The 16,125-nt window shown below is 38.3% G+C and overlaps 1 protein-coding gene across 2 annotated transcripts; it reads left to right on the forward strand.

Annotated features, from left to right (window-relative positions):
- Positions 1 to 27: 27 nt before the first annotated feature.
- Positions 28 to 15,158, forward strand: ZDHHC6 (zDHHC palmitoyltransferase 6). Of its 2 annotated transcripts, none has more exons than XM_019725143.2 (11): positions 28 to 273; positions 1,253 to 1,727; positions 3,143 to 3,234; positions 4,221 to 4,380; positions 5,603 to 5,764; positions 7,425 to 7,478; positions 11,230 to 11,397; positions 12,443 to 12,484; positions 13,142 to 13,287; positions 13,376 to 13,422; positions 14,531 to 15,158. In XM_019725143.2, the coding sequence occupies exons 2-11, from the start codon at positions 1,461 to 1,463 to the stop codon at positions 14,632 to 14,634; spliced, it is 1,242 nt and encodes a 413-aa protein (XP_019580702.2). In that variant the 5' UTR covers positions 28 to 273; positions 1,253 to 1,460; the 3' UTR covers positions 14,635 to 15,158. The 2 variants fall into 2 exon arrangements, with proteins under 2 accessions (XP_019580702.2, XP_074195166.1); XM_074339065.1 differs by having other exon boundaries at positions 32 to 167.
- Positions 15,159 to 16,125: the final 967 nt, after the last annotated feature.

A 16,125-nucleotide genomic window follows, 5' to 3' on the forward strand; every position in this document is an offset into this window, starting at 1 on the left:
AACGCGGCTGACCTCCCGGAAGTGACTACCACGGAGCCTGCGCACAGGGCCTGAACGGGAGAGCAACTAACTGCGAGAGCGCCGGCGGAGAGACCCGCGGGTCGTTGCGGATTTCGCACTCCAGCCTCTAGACGCCAGGATTCGCTCCCTGCGTGCGCTGGACTGAGGTACCCATGATGGAGTTACCCGAAAAGGAGAAAACCTGTTCCGGGTGAGCCCAGGCCGCCCCGGAAATGCGATGGCCGAGGAGCGGGCACCAAGGACCGGACTGAGGTGGGAGTCAAGGCTGGGGATGTAGCCGTGAATTCGGTGGTCTTCACTCCACCCAAGTGAGGCCAGAATCTCCAGTTCTTTGGGACCAACCACGCTTCCCAGGACGTGCGTCCTTTGAGAGAGGATTTCTAAGCGCTGCTCCGTGACACGGGCGGGAAACTGAGGCACAAGGCAGCGGCAGCTGTTGCGTGGAAGTCTTTATTGCCTATACTTCACATCTCCTTCCCTTGATTCACTGCAGTCCCATCAGAAATCCCCTTCTCCGTATCTGCCCGGCGCTCGCCCTCCCGTCTTCCCCGTGCGTCGCTCCGGGAGGCACTTCCTCTCCCCCCCCCAATATACTTACTCATGTTCTGTCTCATATACGCCTCCAGTCATGATTTCACGCACATCTCCCGTCTCCTCCCTCCTCTCCTTGCACTCTGTCCTTGCTCTCACCCTCTTGCTTCCTTACCTTTGGCCCAAATAGACCCTTATGTTGGTGTTTTGGGGGCCACGGCAGGCCAATGGTGTAGACCTTGTCTGGCTCATACTTGACTTAATTCGAAACTCGGTAAGAGGTAGCTTAAAACTCTGCAAAGGGAGTTCAGTGACTTGGTTTCTGTTCTGGGTTCAGCTGTTACCTGTGACCTTGGTCTAACCACTGAGCCCCTCCAAGCTAATTTCTCTGCCATGAAGGAGACTGGATTAGATCGACCCTGAGGCCCAGCTTCCCAGCTCTAAAATTCTTTGTCTCCTCAAACCGTTCACTAAACGTTGGATAATCAATCAGTCCCCTGACAATCATGTATTCAGTTTACATGCCATGTACACTTGAACCTTATTTTGGATAAGATAAAAATCGTTCTTTTTGACATTTGACAAGATACTCATCCCATGCTTGTGCATTTGTGAGATGCTTTTGTTTAGGTGGTTATTGGAGTTAAATATAGGGTGTAATAAAATTTTTTACTGAACTTTCTCATTTTGTTTTCTTTAGATTGGGTTTCAAGCCGAGATACTGGATTCTCCTAGTAAAGAGCCCTGAGTGTGTAACAGTGAAAATGGCATAATCTGCATTAACATCACACAACTTGAAGGCATGACAATTCGGGAACACACCTGGACTTGTGGCACACGGAAATGTGTGCACAGAAAAAAGAAATCTACAGTTCTTTAAAGATAGGAAGGCATTCTTCCTCACCAAAATGGGTGCATTCTGCTCAGTGATCAAGTTTGAAAATCTCCAAGAGTTAAAGAGACTGTGTCACTGGGGTCCCATCATAGCCCTTGGTGTCATAGCAATATGCTCTACAATGGCCATGATCGACTCTGTGTTGTGGTATTGGCCCTTACATACAACGGGAGGAAGCGTGAATTTCATCATGTTGATAAATTGGACTGTCATGATTCTGTATAATTACTTTAATGCCATGTTTGTGGGTCCTGGCTTTGTCCCTCTCGGGTGGAAACCGGTAAGAAAAAGATCCCTTTAGATGATGAACTCTAATGATAATCACATATTTAGTTTTTGCTGTATTTTCTAACTAATAACATCAGTCTACTTTTTGCCTAGAGACTCAGCATGTTATTCTAATCACTGATCATTTAAAGCTCAAATAATTTATTTCATACCTGTTTGAAAATGTTGATCTAAATTAGTATTTCCCAAAGCGATTTAATTGAATACTTGTCTTGCATTTAAAAAACAAAAAAAGGAGGGGGGGTTGAGTCCACAATCATTAGTTTAGGAAACACTGCCTATCATACACCTCACTTATAAATTTCACAATGCTGTTTGGTTCTAGGATCCTTTTACGTGTGATACATTAACATACTCAGAACTGAGAAAAACCCTTTGAAACTGCCGTCTATTAAAGTTGTTAAATCATTTCAGTGAAAATTGGGAAGTACAGCCATATGAATCAATTTATAGCTTCTTAAAATTTGTTTAAAAGTTTACGCTTAGGAATTTCTGTATTTCTTGTTGGGGACATCAGCTGGTAGTTTGTTAGAAATGCGGAATCTTGGGCTCCAGACCTACTGAATCAAAATCTGCATTTAACAAAATCCCCAAATGAGTCTTGGGTATGTTAAAATTGGAGAAACACTAGTGTACTATATGAAGTGGGTACAGAAATGGATAAGACACAATTCATTTTCTGAAAACCTTGTAACTAAGGAGAGAAACCAGGGCACTTGTGCATATGACTAAACTATAGAATAGATGTGGTGAGTGCTGTTGAAGTTAGATGGAATTGATAATTTTCAGCTGGGGATCTAAGTGAGAAGTGGAAATTCACCCAGAAGATGGGGAAGAAGGCATTTCAGGTTGAGAGTGGTGGGAGAGTGTCTTTGGAAACAAGGGACAGACTGTGTAGTGCAGATAAGCCTGAAACAAAAGCAGGTTATGGAAGATCTCAAACAAATGAGAAACTGTGAGACCATAGGGAGTTATTAGAGGTTTTCAAGCAGAGCTCTGACAGAGTTGTGTTATAGGAATGTTAAGAGTATTAACTCTGATAATTGAGTCCCCACTCTAAAATACCTACCAAGTTGTCAGCTGCCTTTTTTCTAAACTCCCTTTCTACTAAGAATTTGGATAAGTAGAACCAACCATACTCAGTGACAATGGATTTGGGTAGAGCATGGAAGAGAGAAATTAAAAATGACTTCTCGGTAATTGGGAGAGTGACACTGCTGTTACCAGAAATCTGTTCTTTAAAAATACTTTAGCTCCAGTCAAAGGGCTGGAAATGCAAGTTAAGATTCCATCCATCCCCCATCCCCATAGAAGGAAGTCAAACTATAGGAAAGCATTTATTCATAAGCCTTGTTATTACTTAGGGTCAGTTATCTGACGTATTTTTCTTTATATTTTGCTGCCAAGGAGAATTCTCAGGAGAGCATGTACCTCCAGTACTGTAAGGTCTGCCAAGCGTACAAGGCTCCACGATCACATCACTGCCGAAAGTGTAACAGGTACTGTCTGGCCCATTCGTCGGGAACTGACCCACTTGTCGAGTAGCCTTTTATTGTTCTTTCTGCCACATCAATCCTAGTTTTATTCTCTGCATCGTGACTACTTCATAGAAAATATTGTCAAAATACTTAAGTGTCCATAACGTCCATTTTAGAAGAGCTGCGTTTTCCATTATTTAGTTGAGTAACATTTGCACTTTATACAAATCTAGTAAATGAATCCAGGTGCCTATTATCATAAGTGTTTAATATAAAAACCTTAATGAAAAGAAAACAGAGTCATTGTAAAAAAAGTGGGAAATAAGCTAGAACCTTTTCAAATGAATGAACAGCTATATCCATTGATTAATAAGAAATTTCTGGTGAGAATGTTGAGGTTCAAGAGAACTGTGGCGGCATATAAAGTTGGCTTGAGGCCAGGAAATTTTCTGCTTGCAACAACAAGTGAAGGAAGCTCAGTGAGACTTTGTTTATTACACCACATCTTATATTCCATAGTTGCTTGCTTAGCTCAGAGATTCTACGTCTGAAGGGTGAGGACAGGAAAGAAGGAAGTTATAAGCATCTGCTAGGCCCCATCAACCCCAGCGGAGATTTATAAGTGATTTTGTTGCATCTCTAATGTATTCCACTTCAGTCACTGCATTTCAGAGCCAGAGGAAAACCAGGAACCGTGCTCATTTCTTTATAATTAGCCTCTCTGTGGGCTTCCTGACTTCTTGAAACAAACTTACAAGTAGCAGATATCTTTTCCTCAGAAGCTTTATGAAGACTGCCCTTTCTTGTGCTGTTTAGAATTTAAAAGAAGTCACTGTTCAGAGTTGTTTAAAAACTCATAAAGATTTTTCTTTTTGTTCCATGAAGTATAATTCCTCTGTGACTCATGGACTTGTTGGGTTCCTATTTGCTTGATCTTTTGAAGACCAAAGTTATTCAAAGTAGACAGGATTTTCTGCCTCATGATTTATGTAAATTTTTCTTGGTAGGTGTGTGATGAAGATGGACCATCACTGTCCTTGGATCAACAACTGTTGTGGTTACCAAAATCATGCTTCGTTCACACTCTTTCTCCTTTTAGCACCCTTGGGTTGTATTCACGCTGCCTTCATTTTTGTTATGACTATGTATACACAGCTTTATAACAGGGTAAGTGAAAATGTTTTAAAATCATTCATGCAAGATTAAATAGTAGTTATCAAGATTATTTAAGAAGTCCCTTTTGGAAGTATGCTTACTATGATTTAGGTGGGGAAACAAACTTTGCTCTATCTCTATATGGAATCTTTAAAAAAAAAATTAAAACTTAATTTTAAGATGAGGAAAGATTACTTTGTTCTAGAAACTCACCTTCCTAGCTCTAGTTGAAATTGTACTGTATATTTAATTTACTATATTTCAAACTTGGTAGCTGTGGTAAGAATAATTAGAGGGGGGAAAAAGAACAAGAAGAAAAAGACAACACGAGGGCTTTCTGTTTTCACCCAATTCAGGTGACAAGTTGTAGTTCTTTTGTTCATTTCTAATTCCAGTGCCCTGGCTCATGGAGCAGTTGCAAGTCCTAAAATATCCTGCAACAGATGAGTCGATTCATGAGTACGTAGTCATGAGATAAAGTTCAGGAGTCACAATTCAAGTCCCTAAAAAGGCCTGGAAGGTTAATGAGGGACACAGGCCCAATGACACTGGGGCACACTGTAGAACACATGCCCTTCAGAGAAGGGACCGCCCATATTCAACTTCAGCCAATTTTTGATGTTTGGGAATCCAGCCCAGTGATGCTAGATCTTCCAGTTTTTCAAGCAAAAAAATCTGAAAATCTGGATTTTTTAAATATGAAATCTCTTGATTTTTAAGTGTTGGCACCTAATTCTGAATATTTTAAAACATTTTGTGGGCCCCGCAGTACGTATCTGCAGGCCATATTGGGCCTGCATTTTGCCAGTTTTTAACCTCTGGTTGTGGAACATGAAAGAACAATTAAATAGGCTATATTTGTTGCAATGGAATATTATTGTAAATATAGAAAAGCAAGGAGAAGATGGGAGACAGAGTTACAACTTAGATGGATGTCTGAATTGGTTCATTTAGATTAGTGTTGTAAATGCATGTTAATGTTTGGAGTATGCCTAACACTTTCTGAAGAAACAATTAGAAAAAAAAAGTAACACTTGAGAATAACTAAGGATGATGCCATGCGTATCCATCAGTAGGTTCAAGCTGCAGAATTCCCTGGAAGCAGCTATGTTTGCTTGGGCCATAGTGTCACATGGTCATTTGTTGATTGTTTTGATCAAGGTGTTTTAAATGTTACAGTGGAGCCTGGACCACTATGACACCCAGTGTTCTGAGTGTGCGTTGTTGTTTGTAGCTCTCCTTTGGGTGGAACACGGTCAAGATTGATATGAGTGCAGCCCGGAGAGACCCTCTTCCAATTCTTCCATTTGGACTAGCTGCGTTTGCTGCCACCTTGTTTGCCTTGGGACTAGCTTTAGGAACAACCATAGCTGTTGGGATGTTGTTTTTTACCCAGGTAAGTTCCTTGGTTACTTCTAGCTCAAAGTTGAGTTATTGGGGCTACTTGTCATGAGAAAAAGATAAAGGCTGCATGTAAGTACGCTCTATGAAATGGAAATTAGTGTTCCTCGTTCCATCTAGGTAACTAACTTAATCTTCTCTGGACTAGTCAGAATTTTGGAGTGACTTTGCCAGAATTTCCAGGTTAATTGATCTAATTTTAAAAAATGGTACGTAGCACTTTATCATTGAGAAAACTCTTACGTTTAGACTCTCATGACCTGCACATCAATCCCAAAAGAGGTATTATTTTCCCTTCCTTATGGATGAGTAATTAAGTCACGGAAAGCTTAAGTGACTTACCCAAGATCACCCATTTGTGTACTCAGTAAACATAATTATTATTTTATGATAGTCTATATTGAACCGTTATCATCATACTATAACGTTTATGGAGCACTTAACCATGTGCAGACACTGTTTTAGGCACTTCACATGTTGTTAGCTCATTTAATCTCTAACCACCCTGTGAGACAGGTGTTAGTTAATGCCTACTGTGTGATGAATTACTCTGCTCAACTACAGTAATGAAAATGAAAAGGGTCCTACCCTCAGGGAACTCACAATTAGTAGTAAACAGTGAATGATTACAGGGTTCTATGTCTGTCATAGATTTATGTACAGGTGCTGCAAAAACACAGAGAAGGAGGATGTAGCCCTGAAGGGATCACAAAACAGTTCTTTTGACCGATTTTGTTCACAGAATTAGTTTCTTCATTAACTGAAGGCCCACTGTAGGCCAGGCATTGCGCTAGACCCTGAGTATATTATGAGGACTCATAGTCCAGGTGGTTTTCACTGTGCTGTGCTGTCTGTGTGAAGACACAGCCAAGCTTAAGGAAATTCAGAACTGTTACAGAATTAGAAATGCTGGGCAGACGGCCCTGATGCATCACCCAACCCTTTCTGAACTCTCAGTTTAAAATAAGCTGGTTTTGGTTATACTTCATGTTTTCTAGCCTGGGATCAAATTCTTTGATTATTTTTCCCAATGCCTATAATTAAGAATAATATTAGAAATAAACTAAAATCCTGTGGTGTATAAAACATACATAAGTGGAATTAGTTATATGTAGAAAAAATTGAATAATAGGATTCAGACTGAATATATTCAGTTTTTAAGGCAAGCAGAATATATGTTGATAGAAATGAGTCATGTTACTTGTAATAAATAGATTAATTATAAATTTAAGGTTAATTCAAAATAGTGATAAGAGATTTTAATAGCAAAATACACACTAAGTACTGATACTGATTGAATAGATATCAATATTTTATTAATACTCTGAAAGCCTTAGCAGATAATACTTAGAATGTGAATTTTTATTAAAATGGTAGACTAGGATTTGCTTATGGATTAATGTAATTATTTTACTTAGAGGCGGTGTAGTATAGTCAGTGGTTAAGAACAAGGGTTTTAGAGTCAGATGCACCACACACTGTGGTAAGTAACCTTTATTAACCTGGTACCGTCATCTATGGAATGAAGCAATAAACACCATCTCGTAGTGTTAGTATGAAGGTGGTAATCTGAAATCATCTTCTAAAATGATTATCTGAAGATAATAATCTGAAATCTGAACTATTACAAAATTTTACTATCATTTCATTTTCAGATGAAAATAATTCTCAGAAACAAAACTTCTATTGAATCATGGATTGAAGAAAAGGTAAATTTACTACTTGTTTCCTCAATATCAATGAAGTACTGGCTAACTAATAGACCCTATTAATGCTTAAAAGCCCGGAAGTGGAAACTTTACCACCATATGGCTTCCTTAAGTCATTTGCATGCCACATAAAAGGTCAATATAGGAGACATTTTGATTCATTCCTAGTTTAATATAACTCTCACTGAAATATGCTTCTCATACGCCCTGAGTTGCTGAAGAGGCCACATTAAACAATTTGGCCGTTCCTTTCAGACTAGAGGAGAACACAGCCCGTTTGGAAAGTAACTTCTGTCCTACCAAGGTGCCATCAGGTTTTTCTTACTGCTTCAGACATCAGCATGGGCTCATACCGTAACATGCAGTTTGCCACAGACCTCACAACCTCCAATACATACTTCATCCTGTCAGTTGTAATTCTAGTGTAGAAAGTAAATCTGACTACTCTGCTTCTTGCTTATAACTCTCAGAGCCTCACCACTGCTCATCACTGTAGCAGGCGTGTAAACCCAGAGGGCGGCACGGGCCCAGCAGGCAGCCTAGCTGAGTGGGGCCACCTGTGTACCAGAGCTGATAGTCGCCCCAGGGGAATACTCAGCCAGTGTTGTGAGATCTGATTTTTGTTTTTCAGGAAAACAGATCTGGGTTTCTATGACATCTTTCCATTATAAAATGCTAGCAAGCAATTCGAATTAAAAGCAAACAAAAATCCTTTGTGGGTCCAAAAAACATACCCCTAGGACATATTTAGCCCCCTGAAAGTCAGTTTGTACAATTTAATCTACAGCTGCAGTTCTCAAACTTTTTGGTCTCAGGACCCTTTTACATTCTTAATAATGGTTAAGGACACTAAAGAGATTTTGTTAATCAATGTCATACCTATTGTTATTTGCTGTATTTTTTGAGAAAATTTTTGAAGATTTATTAATTTCATTTTAAAATGATAAGCCCATTATATGTTTATAAAATTAGCATATTTTTGAAAAATATTTTCCAAAATAGGGAGAAGAGTGGCATTGTTTTATATTTTTACAAATCTCTTTAATATCTGATTTAACAGAAGACAGTTGGATTCTCACATCTCCTGCATTCAATCTGTTGAGATATATTGCTTTAATTGAAGTATATGAAGAAAATCCACCCTCACACAAATAAATAGGTAGAAAAGGGTGGAGTATTTTAATAGACCTTTTAGACAATAGTGAATATTCTTTGATACGACATTAAAACTTAACAAGTGACAGTCCTTGAAAAGTTAGTTGCATGTGACATCTGTATCAGTAAACTTCTTGTACTCTTTTACATCTAAACCCATCAGTCTGTTCTGTTCTTTGAATGGATCTTTCACCCATTCATGATTTTAGGATATCAGGCATTAGTCATTTGGAAAATACTGATTTACAAGGTTAGGCAGATTTTCCAAATGTTCATGTTACCCATTTTATGGGGAAAAAATCTTTAAATATTGGGAAGCGTCAAGCTCATAGTGGTTGATAAAAATTTTCCAAAATTTTGATTTTCACTTGCGAACCTTAATTTTTTTACTGGTAACAAATGCTCAGTTGTTTACACTGAAGTAACAGCCTGACTTGGGTCATTTTTGAGAAAATGTCCGCCGGTACTGAAATTTGCGTAACTTTAGTTTGCCTGTTACGTTGCTCATTCTTTCAGAAAGAAACAGCATTACATGATAAAAGCTGGCTGGCTACACAGCTTTTGTTAGCTCACAACTCAAACAGGTGTTTTTCTTGAGATAACCACTTCGGCAGCTTTATGTGTACTTCCCATTTTGTCACACAGAATATTAACAAGACATCTACTTGAGGGTTGAAATTTAATAAAAATAATAATTTGTATTGCTTCATCAGTGACATTCTTGAGTAAACCTTTTCTTTGTTGGGGAGGGAGAGGGTGCCATTCTTTTGATTCCTGCTTAAGGTGTCAGCACTTTTACCCACCACTGCCAATGTCAACACTATGATGACCTCAGACGTATCATAATGACTTTGTTGAACCCCACAAAAAGGTCTCAGGGACCCAAAGAGGTGTGCAAAGCTTGCTTTGAGAACCACTGATATGCAGGTTTAAGTCCAAGATCCTTAGCTTGTACATGATAAAACCTTTCATGTCTTCCCTTATGCTCTTCTCAACCGCTTTCCCCACCCCTCACCACCCCATCTCACACTTGATACCAAGTAACTCATTGTACATCTTATGCTTCTGCATCTTTCCGCATGTTCCTTCTGCCTAGAATGCACATCCCCTTATATCTCTGCCTGATTTCTTGTCCCTCAAGAGTTAGTTTGTGTCATTCCTTCTAAGGAAGCTTTCTTGACTCTCCCTAGACCAGACAAGGTTAAATACTTTTGTCGCCTTTTCCCATAGTGCCTATTGCACACTTGTGTCACCTTGTAACACATAGTATTGATAGGTACTCCCTCCCCACCCCACTCTCATCCCTTCGGCCAACCTCACTGAGTGCTGCTTAGGCAGAGACCGTGCTTTAGTCATTTTTGTAAGTTACTCTTATCCTTGCCACATTTTCTTGGTTCATAGCCTAAATCTCTGTTGTCTGAGAATCTTACCCGTTTTGAAGACTCTGAAGCTTTTGTTTATAAAAAAGGGAAAAGAAATTGCCCTTTTCTGAGTGGGGATGGATTTATATAAGTCAGTAGAGCATACATTTTACATGTAGCTTAATAATTCTTCGAATTGAATTAACATCAATAGCACTTTATAAGTAAATATATGAAGCTTTTCTTTAAAATCCTGTTCTTTGATAATCTTATATTTCAAAGTACCATTTCTAGTTAGCATAATATATTGACATGAGATTAATAGTATTTTTGGTAATGACCAAGGCTCTTTATAAAGTGCCATGCTAAACCTTAGGAGTTATTTTAAAACTACTTTGTTGCTGAGTAAAATATTCAAATAAATGATCGTATTAAGTTTATAGATGATTTATCAAAATTACCAGACACTAAAATGTATACAACAAATTTCAGCTGGGTTTGTATATTTATTGTAGGAATAAGTAATGTATCTTTATACCACTAGGTGTCAGTGAAACTTAAGAAATTCTTAGCTAATTTATCTCAAGTTAAAACTTAACAATTTAAATGCCTAGAATATAATTTATACAGCCTGAATATTTATATATGCACAAAATGTATGTATAACTGCATATATAAATAAGTATATATACATGTGTAATAGTATAAAAAAACTGAAAGGTGATCTCCTGCACATACCTGCTAGTTTGAAAAATAATGATTTTCTTAAAATGATGTCTCCCCTGTTACACCTTTCGTGGCCGCTCCACAGGTGTCGCTGCCACCGATCCTAGTGCACCCCACAAAACAGTTCTTCCATTCTGAGGAAACCCTTGCTTCCTCTTAAATCTGCTTATCAACGTCTCTTTACACGTGGATTCTTTTGTCTGCTGAACAACAGAAGCATTGAGGATTTTTTATATATGGAATAAAGTTACTAACTCTTCTAATGGGCACTTTTGAATGTTGTTCCTAAACAAGCCCTGTCAGACATTTTCTGAATGGTCTCATGTCATAGGAGGTTGGTGTTGTGTGTCAAATTCTTCCGATAATGTCATAAATTTATTTAGCACTTCACAACAAGGAGGATGTATTTGTAGGAATGATACAAATTTGAGGAATGAATGTTCTTCTCAATAGTATATTACTGAAAGCCACTTAAGGCATCTGCCATCTTACATCCTTGTTACCCACAGGCTAAAGATCGAATACAATATTATCAACTAGATGAAGTCTTTGTTTTTCCTTATGATATGGGAAGTCACTGGAAGAACTTTAAACAGGTGTTTACATGGTCCGGGGTCCCTGAAGGAGATGGACTAGAGTGGCCCATAAGAGAGGGCTGTCATCCGTACAGCTTAACAGTGAGTATTTTTGTGCACATCGTCTTTTCTTTTTGCCTCACCTTCTTCCACTTAACTCAGATAACATTTTATGGTAAAATAAGGAATAAACTATTTTCTTCAGTATGTGGCAGAATGAGTCTAAATTAATAATCTAATGCACTCCTCATACCATGTCTCTACTTTTATTTTAATCTTTCCTTAACTCGCCATACCTGTGAGATAAAGTCCTGCTACTTTAACATAGTTTTATAAAATATGGTTTAAAACTACCTTCCAACTGTTTCCAAACAGGAACCATTTTTTCCTATCAGCCTAGTCTACTCAATAAACCACTTGTACATTCCACCCACCTAACTGCCCACGCTTTTTTTTTTTTCTCTCTCGTCTGACCTACTCTCAGAAATTTTGAAGCTAAGTTTCAGTCCCACCTCTTCCTGAAAGTTCAAGCTCTGTACTCTAGATGTATCTGGACTCGGCACTTAATCCTATACTTCTGTATGGCAGCACACGAGGGCTCATACTTTTAATTCTTGTAGCTTATATCTTTAACCAGAAAGATTCTAGGACAGAGACCATGTGTTTTCTTTATTTCCCCAACTGTATCTAATAGAGTGCCTTTTAATACATTGTTGCTGACTAAGTGGAGAAAAGTGAGTCATATGATGACTTTTAGTCAAGACTTGTTTTGGTGAGTTTTGCAGTCTGTTTACCATGGCTCTGAAGAATCAGTGAACCTCTGTGTCATCTTCACCTTAAGTAGCAGCCTGCAAGCTCCATGACGTAGAGAACCCATCTGCCTGGTCCAAGGCCACAGGGGATCTCTATGGGTATACACAGATGAAGAAATTAGAGACAATACTAGGAAGAAAGCCCTACTTCAGCCCCTGTTTAGTCATAGAGCCTTCTTTTCATGCTAAAAAAAAAATGTGGCCTTTAAATTGTCAGCAGTTTGAAATGCTGGAGAATTGGGGTTTGTCGTGTTACTCTGCTACAGCAGATGAGGAAAGGCTGTATTTCAGCGCTGAGATCATAGACTGTTTTTCTTTTTCTATCTTCCAAACAGATAGAACAGTTGAAACAAAAAGCAGATAAAAGAGTGAGAAGTGTAAGTAATTCTTTTGCGATGATATTGACTTCTTTTGTTTTTTGTCAGGCTCTGCAGTTCTATATAGTTTTTAAAATTGCTTTTGAGTAGAAGCCAAATGTTGGCTTTTATTAAATAATATTTCTTAAAACATTTGTTGAAATTGAATGCAATTCACATTTGTTTTCATTTAAATAGTTTGGATGGGAGGTTTGGAGGGAATTTAGTCAACTTACATTGCTAATAGAAAAATAATTTTCCTTGATATAGTTTGTTAGTATGAAACCCATCTTTCCAATTATGCTGCACAATATGATGGCTATTTAAATTTAAATGAATTAAAATTAAATTAAAAATTCAGTTCCGTGGTTATATTAGCCCAGTAGCTACATGTGGCGAGGGGCTACCACATTGGCTAGTGAACTATAGACTATTTCTATCATTGCAGAGAGTCCTATTGGATACCACTGGGCTAGAGTTTAATCATTAGGTATGTGCTTGAAATGAAGTGTAAGAAAAGCCTTGAGAATTAGAAATCTCAGTTGCCTCCTTTAAGGAAACGGGGAGGGAAAGACTTGTCACCTGACATTTTGGATTTACCTTTAACAATTTAATGTCAAACTTAAAAACCTCAGCTATGGGTAAATGTTAAATCGTTCTTCTGGTCACTGATGACAGGTTCGGTATAAAGTAATAGAAGATTATAGTGGTGCCTGCTGTCCTTTGAATAAAGGCATCAAAACCTTCTTTACAAGCCCCTGCACTGAAGAGCCTCGCATCAGACTGCAGAAAGGGGAGTTCATTCTCGCCACGAGGGGGTTACGGTAAGTGATTGCAGTACCGAATTTCTTCTTTACTGACAAAATTGGCAGCTAGCGTAGAAAAATAATTTTAATCTTTTAACTCTTTCAGATACTGGTTGTATGGAGACAAAATTCTTGATGATTCCTTTATAGAAGGTATGAAAACGGAGAGGGCTATATAAAGGACAAGACTGCTAGCAATAATTCCAAATTTTACAAGAATAACTTTTATAAACAATCACATATCACATGCATTAGGGGAACTAACTGGAAAGGCACATCATTAAACAGCTAAAAGAAGCTCCTTGCATCGTTGCTCCACTTGTATTTACTGGGTCTTTTTAATATTGGCTGACATTGGAGCTTGTGCGTAAGTATGTGACAGGCACTTGTATAAATGCTTCTCTCGTGGTAGTGAGTCCCCAGCAGTCCTCTGAGATAGATGTTATCATTTACATTTTATTGGTGAGGGAACTGAAACAGAGGCTGAGCAACTCGCCCAAGACCACAGTAAAAACAGGTAGAGCCAGGGCTCCAACCTCAGCAGTCTGGCTCCAGAGCCTGAGCACTAAGCCCCTATGCTGTACGTTCCCCCTTTGAACATGCCTATTAAGTTATTATAAAAACCAACAGATTGAAACTTTCTGTGTCTTTATTGTTTCTTTTTATAGCAGTTTTAGGTTCACAGCAAAATTAAGTGGGAAATACCTTCGTCCCACCCCCAACCCACACCACATAAACCGCCTCTCCCACTCTCAACATCCTGTACCAGGTGGTACATTTCTTACCTTCACACATTGGAACTGTTCCTTTTTAAAGTAAAGATTAACCTAGCATGCTATTTGAATAACACTAGATTAATCCTAAATCAACGCCATATGACAACTTAGGCAACCTTATATAGGAAGTTACATGTTAGATAAAGTCTGACAAGGAAATTCACAAAGGCTACAAGATGGTTCCCTGGAACAGATAGAGTGTGACAGTGTGCCAAACACACCCGTCACGATCACACACGTGAAAGTGAATACCCGTGTTGAGAAGTTCCCCAACTCCACTTCGGGGCTTGGGAAATACCTGTTTTCTAGCTTGTTAGGAGCAGTTAAAAAAACGTATTTTCCCTCCTCAAATTGTGCTTATAAAAGATGGTAAAGGGAAGGGAAAAGTAGTCTAAAAGCTTATTAGCTTGAAGTAATAGGACTCATGGGTCGCAGTAATACTGTTGCAGTATATCTATTTCACATCAATTTAATTTCTTCCTCAGGTGTTTCAAGAATAAGAGGATGGTTCCCTAGAAACTGCGTGGAAAAGTGTCCCTGTGATGCTGAGACAGATCAAGCGCCAGATGGCGAGAAGAAAAATAGATAGCTGCTATTAAAATACAATTACTTTTTAAGTCTGCTCCATTACTTGAAAATTATACATTATTACTAAAGAATTATGCAATGAGCCTACTCTGGTTAAGGTGTTCTTTTTCTCAAAGGTGCCCTTGATCTAAATATTTTTATGACCATTTTGAAATGGAGAAGCCATTCAGCATATGCCTTTGAATTCCTGTCCCTCTTTGCTGCCTCTTCGTCTCCTCAAAAGGAGAAACACTTCACCCAAGTAAGTCAATTGCATTTTCCCTAGGATTTTTTTTAATGTGCTACACAAATGGACCTCACCTGCAGATATAGTTCCCCCTCTCCCAGAAGTATCTGCATGTGATGCTTTTATCCTCTTTCGCCCTCAGTTAATTTTTCTTATGTATTATTCTAGATACTATACAACCTAATTTGTCAGATTCAATGTAAGCTCAGATTTTGTTACCTGTCTTTTAATAATGCTGATTTTTGTCAAGTCAAAGATCAATGTATGTTCTCTATAAATCATAGTTCTTACTTAAAACATTTTTCTTTTTGATGTCTTAGTTCCTTACGGAAAATCTGCTGTATGTACTACCTTGTGAAAAAATGGCATCTTGAACCATGAGTCTTCAGACATACATATGCCTCAATAAGTAAACCCCATTATTGGCATATTGAGATGAGATCATAGCATTCTAGGAGACTTTCAACCTAGTGATATCAAACTGCTTGTGAACACTTGACTCTCAAAACCTGAAGTTTATGCAAGTGGTAGGTCGTAAAGGAGAAGGAACGTGAATCGGGCTCAATTGGAGTTTGGGCTCAGCTGGTTATGTTTTTTACAGCTGTGGGATAAGAAGACCTGGTCCTTTCAACGTACTCGTTTCCTTCAGCAGTTATCAAACTTGGTTGCATACTAGAATCACCTGGGGACCTTTTAAAAATTCAGTGCCCAGGCTGTACCTTACTCCGTTTCCATCAGCATCCCTGGGGTTGCATCCAGGTGTTAGGATTGGGTTTTTTTTTTTTTTTTTAAGTTTTGAAATTTTATTTATTTGTCTATAAGCAAAATGAAAATTTGCTTCATTTTTCACTTTTTAAAAAGATTTTTATTAAAATATAGCTAACATACAACATTATTTCAGTTTCAGGTGTATACCATACTTGTCCATCATTTATATACCTAAAGAAGTGGTCACCGTAAGTCCAGCAACCATCTGACACCATACTATGCTATCACAATATCAGTGACTATATTCCCCATGCTGTACGTTACATCCACATGACTTATTTTATACCTGGAAATTTGAACCTCTTATTCCCCTTCACCTTCTCCCCCCTTTTTAATTTTTCAATTACAGTTAACATTCAATATTATATTAATCTCAAGTGTACAGCATAGTGGTTAGACATTTGTAGTAGGTTGGTGCAAAAGTAACTGGAGTTTAAAAGGTTGAAAATTGCAAAAAACCACAATTACTTTTGTACCAACCTAATAAAAGAAGTAATC

The sequence above is a fragment of the Rhinolophus sinicus genome, linkage group LG07 (assembly GCF_036562045.2).
Source record: "Rhinolophus sinicus isolate RSC01 linkage group LG07, ASM3656204v1, whole genome shotgun sequence".
Taxonomy (NCBI): domain Eukaryota; kingdom Metazoa; phylum Chordata; class Mammalia; order Chiroptera; family Rhinolophidae; genus Rhinolophus; species Rhinolophus sinicus.